The sequence below is a fragment of the Hippocampus comes genome, unplaced genomic scaffold (genome assembly GCF_001891065.2).
Source record: "Hippocampus comes isolate QL1 unplaced genomic scaffold, H_comes_QL1_v1.1 scaffold397, whole genome shotgun sequence".
Lineage (NCBI taxonomy): Eukaryota > Metazoa > Chordata > Actinopteri > Syngnathiformes > Syngnathidae > Hippocampus > Hippocampus comes.
This window is the reverse complement of record NW_017804968.1, coordinates 122,245-135,778: the sequence shown is the minus strand read 5'-3', so window position 1 is coordinate 135,778 and position 13,534 is coordinate 122,245. Positions and strand designations below refer to the sequence as shown.

At 44.1% G+C, this 13,534-nt stretch overlaps 2 protein-coding genes across 7 annotated transcripts in view; both read left to right on the top strand.

Annotated features, from left to right (window-relative positions):
• Positions 1-8,837, top strand: part of LOC109528024 (uronyl 2-sulfotransferase) — a 34,364-nt gene extending 25,527 nt beyond the window's left edge. Inside the window, exons 4-8 of the mRNA XM_019890295.1 lie at positions 2,962-3,041; positions 3,116-3,269; positions 7,522-7,619; positions 7,699-7,856; positions 8,008-8,837. Coding sequence (XP_019745854.1) covers positions 2,962-3,041; positions 3,116-3,269; positions 7,522-7,619; positions 7,699-7,856; positions 8,008-8,300 — 783 coding nt within the window. The 3' untranslated portion in view covers positions 8,301-8,837. The remainder of the gene's footprint in view (positions 1-2,961; positions 3,042-3,115; positions 3,270-7,521; positions 7,620-7,698; positions 7,857-8,007) is intronic.
• Positions 8,838-11,484: 2,647 nt separating this feature from the next.
• The window catches only part of tpd52l1 (tpd52 like 1), a 6,982-nt gene continuing 4,932 nt past the window's right edge, over positions 11,485-13,534 (top strand). For 2 of the 6 annotated variants that reach the window (XM_019889984.1, XM_019889973.1), the window contains exon 1: positions 11,487-11,627. In XM_019889984.1, coding sequence (XP_019745543.1) covers positions 11,609-11,627 — 19 coding nt within the window. In that variant the 5' untranslated portion in view covers positions 11,487-11,608. Of the gene's footprint in view, positions 11,628-13,534 lie in introns of all 6 variants that reach the window. The other 4 variants (XM_019890021.1, XM_019889994.1, XM_019890003.1 and 1 more) reach the window with 4 other exon arrangements.

Here is a 13,534-nt window from a genome sequence, read left to right as displayed (position 1 = left end):
CCACCCCACCCCCACTTCACCTCCGCTTCCCCTTTTTCCCCTTCATGAGTCCTGCGAGGACGCCACGGGGCGCAGGAGGAACGGAGGGGCGGGGGGTGCAGGTATGCTTGGAATCTCTCCGCGTTTTTTCTCTCCTTGGTGAAAGAGGGGCCGTCTGGCCAGACGGCCTTTGGGCTCGGTCAGAAAAACCCACAAACACTCGCTGCCAAACGTGCCTCGTGTCGACTCATTGACCCCTGGGAAGGGAACGCTTTACAAGGAGCACTTTACGTCGGTGGCCGGCGCGGCGGGGGTTAACTTTGGGGCTATTTGGTTTGGACGCAATATGGAGTTGATACAGACGGAGCTCGAGTGTAACCCAGGAAGAGGGATTAAAATAATACGATAGCTTTGACTGTCCTCGGCCCAAAAGTCGAATCAGAGCAAGTGGAAATGTACCCAGTGGCAAGGTGAGAAGCCCAAAGCTGACTGAGGCCCAAGATTAAGACCCTTGTGTACATAAACAAGGATACATATTGCCACTGCTATGACATAACTGCCCGTTTATAAGAGCAGCGCATTCAAGCAGTCTGCCCGATAAACGCCGCCCTTCACAGAACGCCGCTGCCCATAAGAAGGACTCATTCAGGTTTAAAAGCCGGAATATTAGCTTTTCGCGCCAAACGAGACGGCCATAAAAGCCAAAATTGGCTGCGTTTTGGGGGGGAAAAAACGGCTGATGGCGCGAGTGGTGCCATTGCTGTGGATGCCCGTACTGGATTGTTGGTGTTTGAAAAGTGCTCTTTATATGTTGGAAACTTCCACATGCTCGACATCCACTCGCTCACCGGCTCCGACAGGAAGTACATTTAATCTAATGTGATCGGTCACAGGAGATTCATCAACATTTGTGGCGTATGAATATATTTTTATATCTGGGAAATTTGCATTTGAGTGCACTACTTGCCTGCTTAGTCTCTCCAAACTGTCGTCGGCCACTGGTTCTGTGGCAGTGATTCAAAATTTGAATCTGCATTGATTGTCGTCACAACGGTCCAGCCGATCAATAATACAGAGGAGCTTTCGCAAAAAAAAAAAAAAAAAAAAAAAAAAATCCTGATTTTGAGCATATAACACTCTGATTTATAATAATAGTTAACCATATTTATAATCAGTTTTTTTTTAAACTTGGGGCTGGAAAGAAAAAACGAGCCGAGTCTCTGTCACTGAAATGTGTAAATGCAATCTGTGAATTTGTCAACGGCCTCTCAAAATATCCACACCACTTTTTTTTTGGTGGGGGGGGAGGGTGCGAGGGGGGCAATCCGCTTTATCTTTGGCAATCACGCTATGTTTTTACGGTTCAACCGAGCCTCAAAAACCCAATTCAGGGTCACGGTTTTTTTTCTGTTGTAGCGCACTGGTTGTGCTCAGTCACTTGATGTGCGGCTTACTCTCATCCGGCAGCATCACCCACAGTGTGTTCCGGACTTAAATTTGTATTCTTTTTAACTAGTCACGTTAGCATTTTTCCATTGAACACATCAGCAATTACCCTCATGATGCATTATTATTATTATTATTATTATTCTAGTTCAACAAAAATACCTGGTTGCTAAAATGGTGCCCAAAGTGGATAAGAACTTCGGAGGAGGGGGAACAATTTCTCACTGTACACGTGTGAAGGAGATAACAGTAAAGATTGAGTCAAGTATGTGTAAAGGGTCTATGTGAAGGATGCGTCTGTCAGATTGCATAACCCCCCCCCCCCCAGTTGGCGTTTGTGCAGCCGATGACATCACTGCCATATTTCACGTTTGCTTTGGCTGCCACGAGTTGCGCGCTCCATGCAGACCTTGAAAGCCTTCAGGAGGTTCTTTCATTCACAGTCAAGGGAAGAGGAAGAGAGTTTGAGTGGCACTCGGCGGTGCAGACCTCAGCCAAGGTTGAACCGTGTACAAAGATCCATCCAGCAATTATAAAACAGAGCATGAAAGACCGGATTATATCCTTTTATCTCTGGAACAGGTGGAGGAATAATTCAGTCATGACAGAAAATTGTTTTTCCGACAAAATGTTTACTTGCGTTTTGTCCTTGCCTGAGTTAGCAGGCTACTTCCTGATTGGTGGAGGTCGCCGGGACCGAACCATTATTTTTTCCCCTCATTAAGTAGCTCATGGTGTCGTTTTATCATGACGGAAGTGACGCTCAATTCTTCTAATAAAAGTGATCAAATTCATGTCACGCCACAATTATGTTTTATCTGGCCGTGTTAAGTGGCATCTTAGCACTTCCTGGTTCACCCAACACAATTGGCGGGTACCATTTTTTGTTGTAAAATAGGGGTGATGGTTCTCCCGTAACTGAAACAACAACAACAAAAAATGTATTCCTTGCTAAAAATAAGACCTATAATTGTTAAATGAGTATTAATGTTCAGGCTACGTCCTGTTTCGTGGGAGTTGACACGATATTAAGTGAAAAAATAGTGGAACCCCATTTTTTTTGCAGTCTGTTGTCACGCTAATTTTCCAAGCTGCTTCTCGCAAAAAAAATAATAAATTGTTAAACAGAGAAAATATATGCTCAGGAGAACCCAAACTTGAAATGAATCATAAAAAAAATAAAAGAGCGGCGATGAATATCGTGAGAGGAAGCTAACGGCGATGGAGCGGTGATGAAGCCCTCAAGGGTTTGACTGCACTGAAGTCAGTCCTGAGAGCAAATTACAATTATCCGCTCGATTTGATTCATCATTTATGATGTCACTTTTTCAGTTTAGAAAAGCGCATGTGTGTGTTGGTCTTTCATAAAGCCCCTTATTAGTGGGGGGATGCATGTGGTTTCGCTTAGCTTCCATTAGCTCAGAGCTAAGCTAATTGGTCCTTATCTGTCAGGTCATCTTTTCTTTCTTTTTTTTTTTCCAACAATTATTTCTTGCAGAGTTTTTCATATGTTTTTTTTTCCTTCTTTATCCTCAGGTGGATCTAATGAAGAACATCAGTAATATCCCTCAGCCGTTCCTCTACACGCGTCATGTTCACTTCCTCAACTTTACCAGGTGAATAAACACACTTAAGCCGTACTCGCCTCTTAACCGCTACTCACTTCCGTTTGGAACCTCGCCTTTGTCAGGTTTAAGATCGAGGAGCCCGTCTACATCAACATCATCCGCGACCCCATCAACCGCTTCCTGTCCAACTACTTCTTCCGTCGCTTCGGCGACTGGAGGGGCGAGCAGAACCACCTCATCCGCACCCCCCAGATGACCGACGACGAGCGATATCTGGTACGTTCCCTCTCTGCCGCTCAGACGGACATTGCCAACCACGGCGCTGTGGCAGAATCGCGTTTAGATTATTATTATTTTTTTTTTTTGGGGTGTCGTTTCATGCTGCTGAAGCAGACACCGAGATCGAAAACATGATTGAGCTACATCATGACCCAAGACGCTCCCGTTAAGTATCACGACTTCTGTTTTAGTGACCACGTGTCAGAAATGACTTTGCGACTCCTACCGCGGTTAGCGGCATAATATTATGGGATGATAAAAATACTGTGGAAGCTCAAGCTGTAATGAGAGGCTGACACAATGTCATCCTGGCTTGAGTCTGACTGGCAGTAATTGAGCGTTGCGCCGCTTGTCTCCCCGCAGTTTCGGACCATGTGAGTCGAGTTATTGAAGTATGCAAACCAGCGGGGGGGGGCTTGCTACATTTGAAAAGGGTAAAGGTGAAGGTCCTGTTGTTGCAGACCGGCTTACCTGTGGATGACATTTGTCACATAGATGCGATATAATCCCTCTTGTAAGTAAGGAAGTGCTCGCAAGCGGAAAGCTGTCCGTGCCAGAATTCTGGATCACCTCTCACACCACGACTGAAACACTCACTACTGATTGTTTTTTTTCCCCCCGTTCGCACACACGATTGGTGGTTTTCACTCACAAACTACTGAAATACTCTCACATGCACTGCTGAACCACTCTTTCTTAGCCATACTCAACAATGGAACCCGCAAATGAAATGCTCACTCTCTCTCTCTCTCTCTCTCTCACACACATGCATTAAACACACTCGCACAAGTTTCTGAAACACTATCCAGACACCACACAAAAATTCTGCTCACAACACACACACACACACTGTGCTTGCACACAAATGCTACTGAAACTCTCACAAGCACAACTGATTTCATCATACTATACTATCAGACACTACTGAATTGTTTTGAACACATTCTGAAACTCTTCCACCCGAGTCAAGTGTTCTCACATAAAAGCAAAACACTCTTAGCACACGAGTAAAATGCTCTTATCCTCTCACACATTACTTAAAAGGTACTACACATGATCCTCAAATGCTTTCATATAGTGGAACGTGTCAGTTGTGTGTGTGTGTGTGTGTGTGTGTGTGTGTGTGTGTGTGTGTGTGTGTGTGTGTGTGTGTGTGCGCGCATGTGCGTGTGTGTGTGTGTGTGTGTGTGTGTGTGTGTGTGAGAGTGTGTGTGTGTGAGAGTGAGTGAGTTTCAGTAGTGTATGAGAATGTTTCAGTAATGCCTATGAGGGTCTGCAGTGGTTGTTGTGAGATAATTTGAATTGGGTCTGATTCTTTCAGTAGTGCGTGTAAATGCATTTTAGCGGCTCTGGTGAGACATTTCAGTTGTGTGTGTGGCGTGAGAGCGTTAGCAGTGGCATATGAGAGGTAATCGAAAAAATTTTTTCAGCGTCCATTCCTTAATCAGTGTCGCTATCCAAACTAATCCCGCATATGAAGTGTCCTTGAGGGCACGTGCCAAGAATCCAGACCGCTTTCTGCATCACGCCAAGAGGTGTCATCGAAAGAGGCTGTCAGCTGGCCCAACGGCACCCAACGTGCGAGTTCCCCGAGACATTCCTGCGGTCGCCCTGCCCCCCCCCCCCCCCCCCCCCCCCCCCCCCCCCCCCCCCCCCCCCCCCCACCCTCCACACCCCCCCCCCCCCTCCCAACGTATGTGCACAACGTTTGAATGCATATTGTGCACACACCGCCCGGTAGGACCTGCCGCATAAGCATATCAACAAACCAACCCAGACAAGGCGCCTTGTTTGTTTGTTACCAGCCAAACACAAAAAGGGATTCGAGCTGTCGTAAGACCCGAAGGTGAATTGATTAACTTTGGCTCTGGAGCCCAATCCGAAAATCTGGGACTCATCCAAATGCGGTTTGTTTTGCATTGGCACGGGTCCGAACTCGACTGAGTGTTGTGTTGTGCGTTTATGTCATCAGTATACAGTGAACGCCCATTTACTGTAGAGAGCGGGGATATCTTCCAGACACACCCGCTATATGTAAAAACCTGCTTTTTTTTTTTTAATAAGTGGTCACAATAATAGATAATGGTTTTGCAAAAAAAAAAAAAGGCTGTAATACGATGAAAACAATTTTCATAAGGGAATAATGTTGTAATATTCAGATTAAAAATATATATATACATTTTTTTTTTACATTTACAGCAATCCAAACGAATGTACCCCTTTGCTCCCTGCTTGTTTAGTTCACACGCTCGCATTTCCATGAAGTGCAACGAGAGGCTTTTTGACAGATTAGCGCCTGTTTTGCTCCACTTTGAAAGACTTTTCAGTGGGCCTAATCCACACAGAGAATAGTGACAATGAGCCCGAGTGTGCACACTGGTACTCTCCCACAAATACTAATGACTTGCGCGTGAGCGCGTGCACCGCTGACGTGCATGGCTGTATAGAAAATGAGCCTTGAGTGGATTCCTCAAAAGTAGGGTGCAGCACGACAAGTATGAGCAGTCACAAAGTCCGCAAACTTCCTGGATATGGGCCATATGAGTCATATGAGCAACAATTGAGATCCATTTTTGATCCGCTTATCCTCACGAGGGTCGCGGGCGTGCTGGAGCCTTTCCCAGCTGTCATCAGGCAGTTGGCAGGGTACACCCTGAACTGGTCGCCAGCCAATCGCGGGGCATACAAAGACAAACAACCATCTGCGCTCACAGTCACACCTAGGCACAATTTAGAGTGTTCCCAAACCCCCCCCCCGTGCATGTTTTTGAAATGTGGGAGGAAACCGGAGTACCCGGAGAAAACCCGCACAGGCACGGGGAGAACATGCAAACGCCACACAGGAAGGCCGGAGCCGGAATCGAACCCTCACCGTGCTGCCGCACAAATTGTATATATTTGTGTTGACAGTAAACTTCAACTAGGCGTGGCAATCAACTTTTTTCAAAGAAAATTGAGTATTTTAAAATAGCATTTGAATCTCAAAAGATTTTCCCCCCTTTGCCTTTTCTCCATGGAAGTCATGGGCTAAAGGGAGTTCCACATGGTGGGGCGGGAAACATGAAAGAAGATAATCCTCGCACAACCACCTGGCACTTCTATTTGACAGTAGCAATCGTTCCTCTTCCTGAGGAATTCCTTCATCCCGACCGGAAAAAAAGTCTTCGCCCAAGCACCTGAAAGGGATTTCATACCTCCTGGCTGCACAATTGAGCTTCGAGGGAAAAAAATTCTAGTACAGTACCTACATACAAGTGTAAAAATAACCAACATCTTCCAGTCAAATTGTCCTGTTCTGAATGTGCGTCCCTTTACAGTCAGCTCTTAATCATGCATGCAGAAGATTAAGTTAGCTATTGTTAATTGTAAAAACAAAACAAAAAAATAGTGTCAGTGAATGAAAAGACCACAAAAAATCCACCATCGTGGTGACCAATTTAGCCTTGCGTTCGTCTCCCGCTCCAAGGTTGAGGCCAGTCTGCCTGTCTGTAATCTGGGTGATGGACTATGTTAGTCTTGGTTTTGGCGTTGACAAATGGCCCCGTTTCATTCCGGCCATTGCCCGCTCATCGGTAGCATGAATCTTATTCATCACACTTTCAATGTCGTTTCGCTTTTCCGATGACGTCGTCTCTTCGGCGCGACAGGCATGGAAACGGGCAGCCGGTGTGTGATGTCGAAATTAAAAAGTTTCTCCAAATGAATTATTATTCTATAGAATTATCAGGTGGATACGAGAAGGCTGAAATTGTTCGATAGCTTCACGCTCCTCGATATATATAGTCTTATTTTTATTGTTTAATAGAGCTCTTGCCTCAGTTCACTGGGATTAACCTAAAAAAAATTCCGTTACTTCTTCTTAAATGGAGAACCGCATCTCCATTTTGTCACACAGTGGCTTGCTGCTTTTACAACCGTGTGCCTGATTTTAATCGCTACGCGCACGCTGCCGGGGTGGTTGAAGGTTCACGACTCTTATTTATGTAATCATTTACATCTTTTTCATCGGCGTGTGGTCCTTCGCCGCTTCTCGGGGCCAAAGTGTACCTCGGGTGAAATTGAATTGATTGCTCTGGAAGCAGGCGTTGGTGCAGCGCTCCCTCTAGCGGACGGAATGAGTTAGTACAGTTCACTTTGGCTGGTTTGAAGGAGACCCGAAAGCTGCTCACATCCCACATAAACTTCATTCGGTTTTTTATCAGCCAGCGACAACTCGTGCTCATTCGATGTTTTTATTTTTTTTTTCCAGGACATAAACGTGTGCATTCTGGAGAATTACCCGGAGTGCTCCAACCCCCGAGTCTTCTACATCATCCCATACTTTTGCGGGCAGCACCCGAAATGCAGGTATGTGCTTTCTCAAGAGCCTCAATTGTGTCTTGGCAGGCACAGCTGGTCTGACGTATTTTGTTGCTCCGTCGATCAGAGAGCCGGGTCCGTGGGCTCTGGAGCGGGCCAAACAGAATGTATTGGAGAACTACCTGCTGGTGGGCATCTTGGAGGAGCTGGAAGATGTGTTGCTCCTGTTGGAGAGGCTCCTCCCACACTACTTTACGGGGGTGATCAACATCTATAAAAGCCCTGGTAGGCCAATGTCTTCCTCAGGACAGTGCGACCTTGACGTACGAGTGTCCCGACTTCCACTTTACACTCTAAAGTTTGGCTGACAAAAAAATAAATAAAAATTACATGTGTAAGTTCTTATCAAAAAGTGACCAAGTGTGTTTGTATGTAGACCACAGGAAGATGGGCAACATGACGGGCACGGTACGCAAACACACGCCCACTCTGGAGGCGCTGCAAGTGCTCTACCATCGTATGCGCTACGAATACGAATTCTACAACTTCATCCGGGACCAGTTCCACCTGACCAAGAAGAAAATCGGCCTCAAGTCGGACGCCCAGCCGCCCGCCTACACGCCCGACTTCCTGCGGGAGCTCGAGCTCCGGACCCCCGAGCCCCTGGATGAGGACGAAGAGCTGGACACTGATCTGGAGGACGCAAACAACTGGCTCATCCATCAATAAAAACTATTTTTCGTTGTTTTGGTTTTTTTCTTTTTTTTTTGAAGCAGTATGACACTAGCTTCCTCCCTCCACGGCGATGGCGGCCTGAGGGTGATGACAGTTGCCCCATCGAAGGTGAGATGCGTTTGGATACAAGACTTGTGGACGGGGCTCGGCACTGGCGACGAGTCGGACGGGGAAAGGACGAGATTATTTAAAAATTGACTGAGGATCATGAGGAATAAGGCTTAACTCCGTTCTACATGAAGCGCAGCTTTCCTTTTTATTTGTGCTTGTCTTCACGGCTTGTTCTTCAACACAGAAGCGGTTCTTGCTGTATTCTCCAGGAGAGATGAAGCACCGGAATGTGGACTGGGGCCTGGGAAGATAGGAAGGTATGTTATGCCAAGAGTTGATGTCTGTGTTTATGAGATACATGGAAAAAAAAAGATAAGAAGCCAAACATCAAAGTAGTATACAGTCTGGTTATCAGTGCCAAACGTCGCCAAGGCAGGACGCTGTTGAGGAGCGCGTTTCCCCTGAGGAGCAGTTTGGTTCCGTTTGGAATGTGGACTGGGGCCTGGGAAGATAGGAAGGTACGTTATGCCAAGAGTTGATGTCTGTGTTTATGTGATACATGGAAATTGGTTCCGTTCAGTGTGGTACGATTTTCCCACAGTTGCGGTACAATGCCTGAAGCTCATTTGAACACAGAGCAGTATGTCGATTGCTTTGCCAATCACACCGCACACCACAAAATAATCCGCTTGTTGACTATGAATTGAAGAGAAAGAAAATGCTCATGTTGAGCGGGTTTAACATTTACGATTGTCAGCTTCGGCCATTTTCCGAGCATGTCGGGGGTGGAAAAATCACAGGATAATCGCTAAAGATAATCTCGCGGGGGGGCATCCGACAATCGCGCCATTGCTGACTTTTATCGCAAAAGAGGAAAAATACGCGGCGGGTGCAAATCAAGCTCTACCGGTCCAAACCTGATCCAACCGAAACCAAACTGTACCACTTGTTCGAAACGTGGCTCCGAGTGATTTGTGCGTTTTTGTTCAAAGATATTATTCTTGTTCCGAAAGGTATAAATGAGGGTTAAACCGTCTGCACTCCTTTATGAATTCAAAGAATTCCAGCAAAGTGCGCAAGTATGACTGAGTTTGACCTAAATAGCTGAAAACAGAGATTTATAGTTTGCTTTCACTTTATTGGGACTTGAAGTTGGCCAGAGTTATTTGTTGCAAATAAAAGATTGTCTCATTGATGCAAGTAATTCCACTGCAAAAAAAAATTAGGAAAATAAAGATACTGACCCTATGAAAAAAAAAGGTCCACACCCCGACACTTTCAACACATTTAAACTTAAAAACACACTTCAACCGACAGTATTAAAACGCACTTTTCGAAAGTATTTCTTCAGCGCCTCTCTTGCTTTCACTAAATGGGAGACTATTGTAGAACATCGCTTTGAAGAAACAAAAAGAAGACTTTGCTCGCAATTCTCCACATAAGAGGCAAAACACTTCAGGCTGTTTTGCTTGTTGGTTTGTCACGCTCAATTGAAGTTAACTGTAAAAATAATTTCGCCTAACACTTCCGTTAGCTCAATGCTAACACAATGTAAAATGCTGTAGACGTCGACATGCTATCGGTATTTTAAACTGTCATACAATTGTTACTTTAACACACACGTACGCGTGATGAATACAATAATATTCACAGGTTTATAATCTCAGTTTACGACATGAGCGGCTCTTATTTGCTAATAATTGCGCTGTGTCTCTTCCAGTCGAATTCGGTGTTGCCTGGCAGATTGCGGCACACGACACTGACGTCACCAGACTCTAAATTTCGCCGCCGGAGAGTTTATAAAAAGTCTGAACTAACAGAATTATTTGTATATCCGAAATGTTTATAAGTAAGGCAGTGCCTGTATACTGTAAAAAAAATATTATGCTTTAAAACCATCGGAATATAGCGACTTCCACCAGCAGCGAAATAACGTATTCCTTCTGTATACGATAGCCATGCTCGGTCCTCTCCCAAAGTTGTCCTGCTTTGTGTTCACCTTTCTTTTAATTTATTATTCTTATTTTTCCTCTTCATTTCTATGCACTCCGCATCAGTTTCTCAGGAAGGAAAGACAAAACTGTTGTTTTAATAATTGTATTGTTTCCAAAAACGGCGGCTATGGAAAAAAAAAAATCCTGGCATTCCACGGGAAGCCTTTGGATGAGTTGGTGTCAGAAAAAAAAATTACACTCTTCCAAAATAAACTTCCTCAGAATTAAAGAGCGTGTGTGCTTTTTCTTCTTCTTTTTTTTGGGGGGGGGGGGCAGGGGGACAACATGTACGCGTAAGAGAGACAGCGAAGATAATCATCGGAGTTTAAATGGAACGTCTGGGAAATTTCAAAGTTGCAATTTTGCCACGGCAATTAAATGGAATATACAGGAATAAAGTGACAAAACAAAATTGGAAGTTGGCTCTGAATAGAGAGTGTTAAACTTGTTGCACAATTGACCTGTTGAAATGCCATGACTTTTATTTGTACTATAGTAGGTGGATGTCTGCTCATAAAAAAACAAAATGTTTGTATTCATGCTTGAATGTCGTGCATTCGCATTAAATTACCCTTCCTTCTAATTGTCATTGAAAGTTTAAAATTCGGAATATTTCCTCAAATTCTGCCTCTCAAGTTCCTTTCAAAATTTACCTGAAGCTTTTCAGATATTTACCTTTTTTTCTACATTATAAACACAAATGAACTTGCCCAAAGAGGTAATATATCATGCTGAAACTGTTCCTATGAACAAAGTCGTCATGTTGTGTACTTTTTCTTCTTATGTTGCGGCAATAAAACAGTAATTTTGATGATGCAACAAACCCAACAGCTTGTTGAATACAGCTGTGATTACAGTAGGAGTCAGCAGAGGGCAGCAGAGCACCACAGCCACGCACAAATATGTCCGACACTCGTCGTTGTCCAAAGTACCAGCATGAAAACACAGTAGAATCTTTTTAAGAGGACATGAGTAGTGTTAACGGAGTATTATAAACTGAATATTGAAACAAAACAAACGAAAGACGTCCCCACTCTCAAAAACGTACCCAGAAATAAAACACTGCGACGTAGGTGTCAGCGGCGCGTGCGCTCATTGGCTTGCGCATATCCTGCGTACCGCCCACTTTCGGTTGCCAGATCTCGTGACAAGCAGTCAAAGCAGAAGAGACGGCGGCCACGAACTGACCCTGGCACCGGTGCCAAGCTCCTGCTGACACCGTGACGTGTTGCGTGGCACCTCGAGTGGAAGTTGGCCATGGAAACCAGACAACAAGGTCAGTCAGTGTCTCCTCATATACGCACTTTAAAAGCTTGTTTGAGTTTAGAGACCACCCCCACACGCACCCACACTTTTTTTTTAATGGACTTGCTCCGGCTAGTAGCTTAAACGAACCACGCTGTCCACGCGTACGGCACCAAAGATAAAAGTGGTGTAATCACGATTAAATTTTCTTCCTAAAAAGTAACCAAATGTTAAATGTAATAGATTTGGCGTCCTTCGAATTGTGAATAGCGTTTAGTTAAACCGAATGCAGGTGAAATTGATTTGACTTAATCACATGCGACGACATGACGTCATATTTCACTGACCGGAAATGAATGACTGACTACAAATTTAGTAACTTGTCAATTTTTAAGTGACAAAACAAAATAAACATTGTAAATCACCAAATGAGCTTGGGGAGATTGTCCACTATTCCCTAAGGTCCTTTTAAAATGAAGATAAATGTCTTTCAAATTTGACAAATGACAAAGAAGAGTGTGATTGACACGGCTGTCAAATTTGAATGGTTAATGAAATGAGACTTGAAAATTGTGAACAAACTCGCCATTCTCTTCGCTTTTGAGCACTGGGTGTGTTTATGCTGAATGATGTGAAACCACATCCACTCACCTGTCAATCAAATTTCATTTCTTCGACTTAGAATAAGCGATGCTACTTGGTCTCGTGCAAGCACCCACTGCTGACAACGAAGCACTCTAAAGTGGCGATGTCAGTTGGACTATCCAAAAATATTCATTTTTGGATTTTAGGCATAGCTAGCTATTTAAATGTGTTCAAAAATATTTATTTACTACAAATAATAAACTATCTTTTATTCATTTATCAAAGCCAGCACCTTACATTGACAGGCAGTACAGTTAAATGCCGGACAATGAACCTGTGTGTCCTCTAACCACCCGTTGCTATTGACCCAACAGAATACAGTAATAGCCTTGTGTTTAGCTAAACGGTCCCAGATGTCACACTGAGGATGTTTGTAAATTGCAACAAGATCAGTTGTGACATTTTTGTTTGTTGATGTGCTGTGAGGTCACACAAAACTGGATGGACAGGTTTATTACGTACCCTCTGCCATTGAGTGGATGAGCATTTCCTTGTTTTACCCGTCACTATAAATTGCTGGTATAGATAACCGAACCGGAGCAATTGGATAGTTTTTTTTAATCATCAATCGCTGTCGCTGTACTTCGTATTGGTGAGATCTAGCCAGTCGGAAGCAAGACGCAGTTTGTTGATCCAGTTAGGTAATTGCATTCCACTTAGAAGCGACTCCCTGTTTGGTGGCAAATAGTCCGTCACCAAGTTGTGAATCGCAGCTTTTGAAAACTTTCCGCACGCCAAGATGAATGGAATTATTCTTTTTTTTTTTTTAATTGGATTAGAATATGCACACTTTGGTCTTGCACTCTGGTCGCCGTATGTCCGTCCCCGGGCCTCTTATTTAGTTTCAACACATGACCCAGATGGAAATCTTGTGATCAGAGAGGTATTCAAGGCCACAAAAAAAAAATGCAGAGAGGGGCGTGAGACAAACAAGTGCCCTGTGCACGTTTCCAAGTACCACAGTAGAGTCTTCCCATGTGGCCTTTTCAAATTAAACAAGACAAGCATTTGTTCCTTGACTTATGAGTATCCTAATGTGGAACTTTTTCGAGTTTAGGAGCCATTGGCTATTGATCCGTTGTTTTTTTTGTTTTGTTTTTTTTTCCTCCTTCCTAAATGTCCTCCGAATTTGCTGGTCTTCAGCCATTGGCTATTGATCCGTTGTTTTTTTTGTTTTTTGTTTTTTTTCCTCCTTCCTAAATCTCCTCCGAATTTGCTGGTCTTTGTACTTTGGAAGTGGATCATTTAAGCACTTTGCTTTCCTGGAAGTGATCACGAGCAATTGTCAGCAAG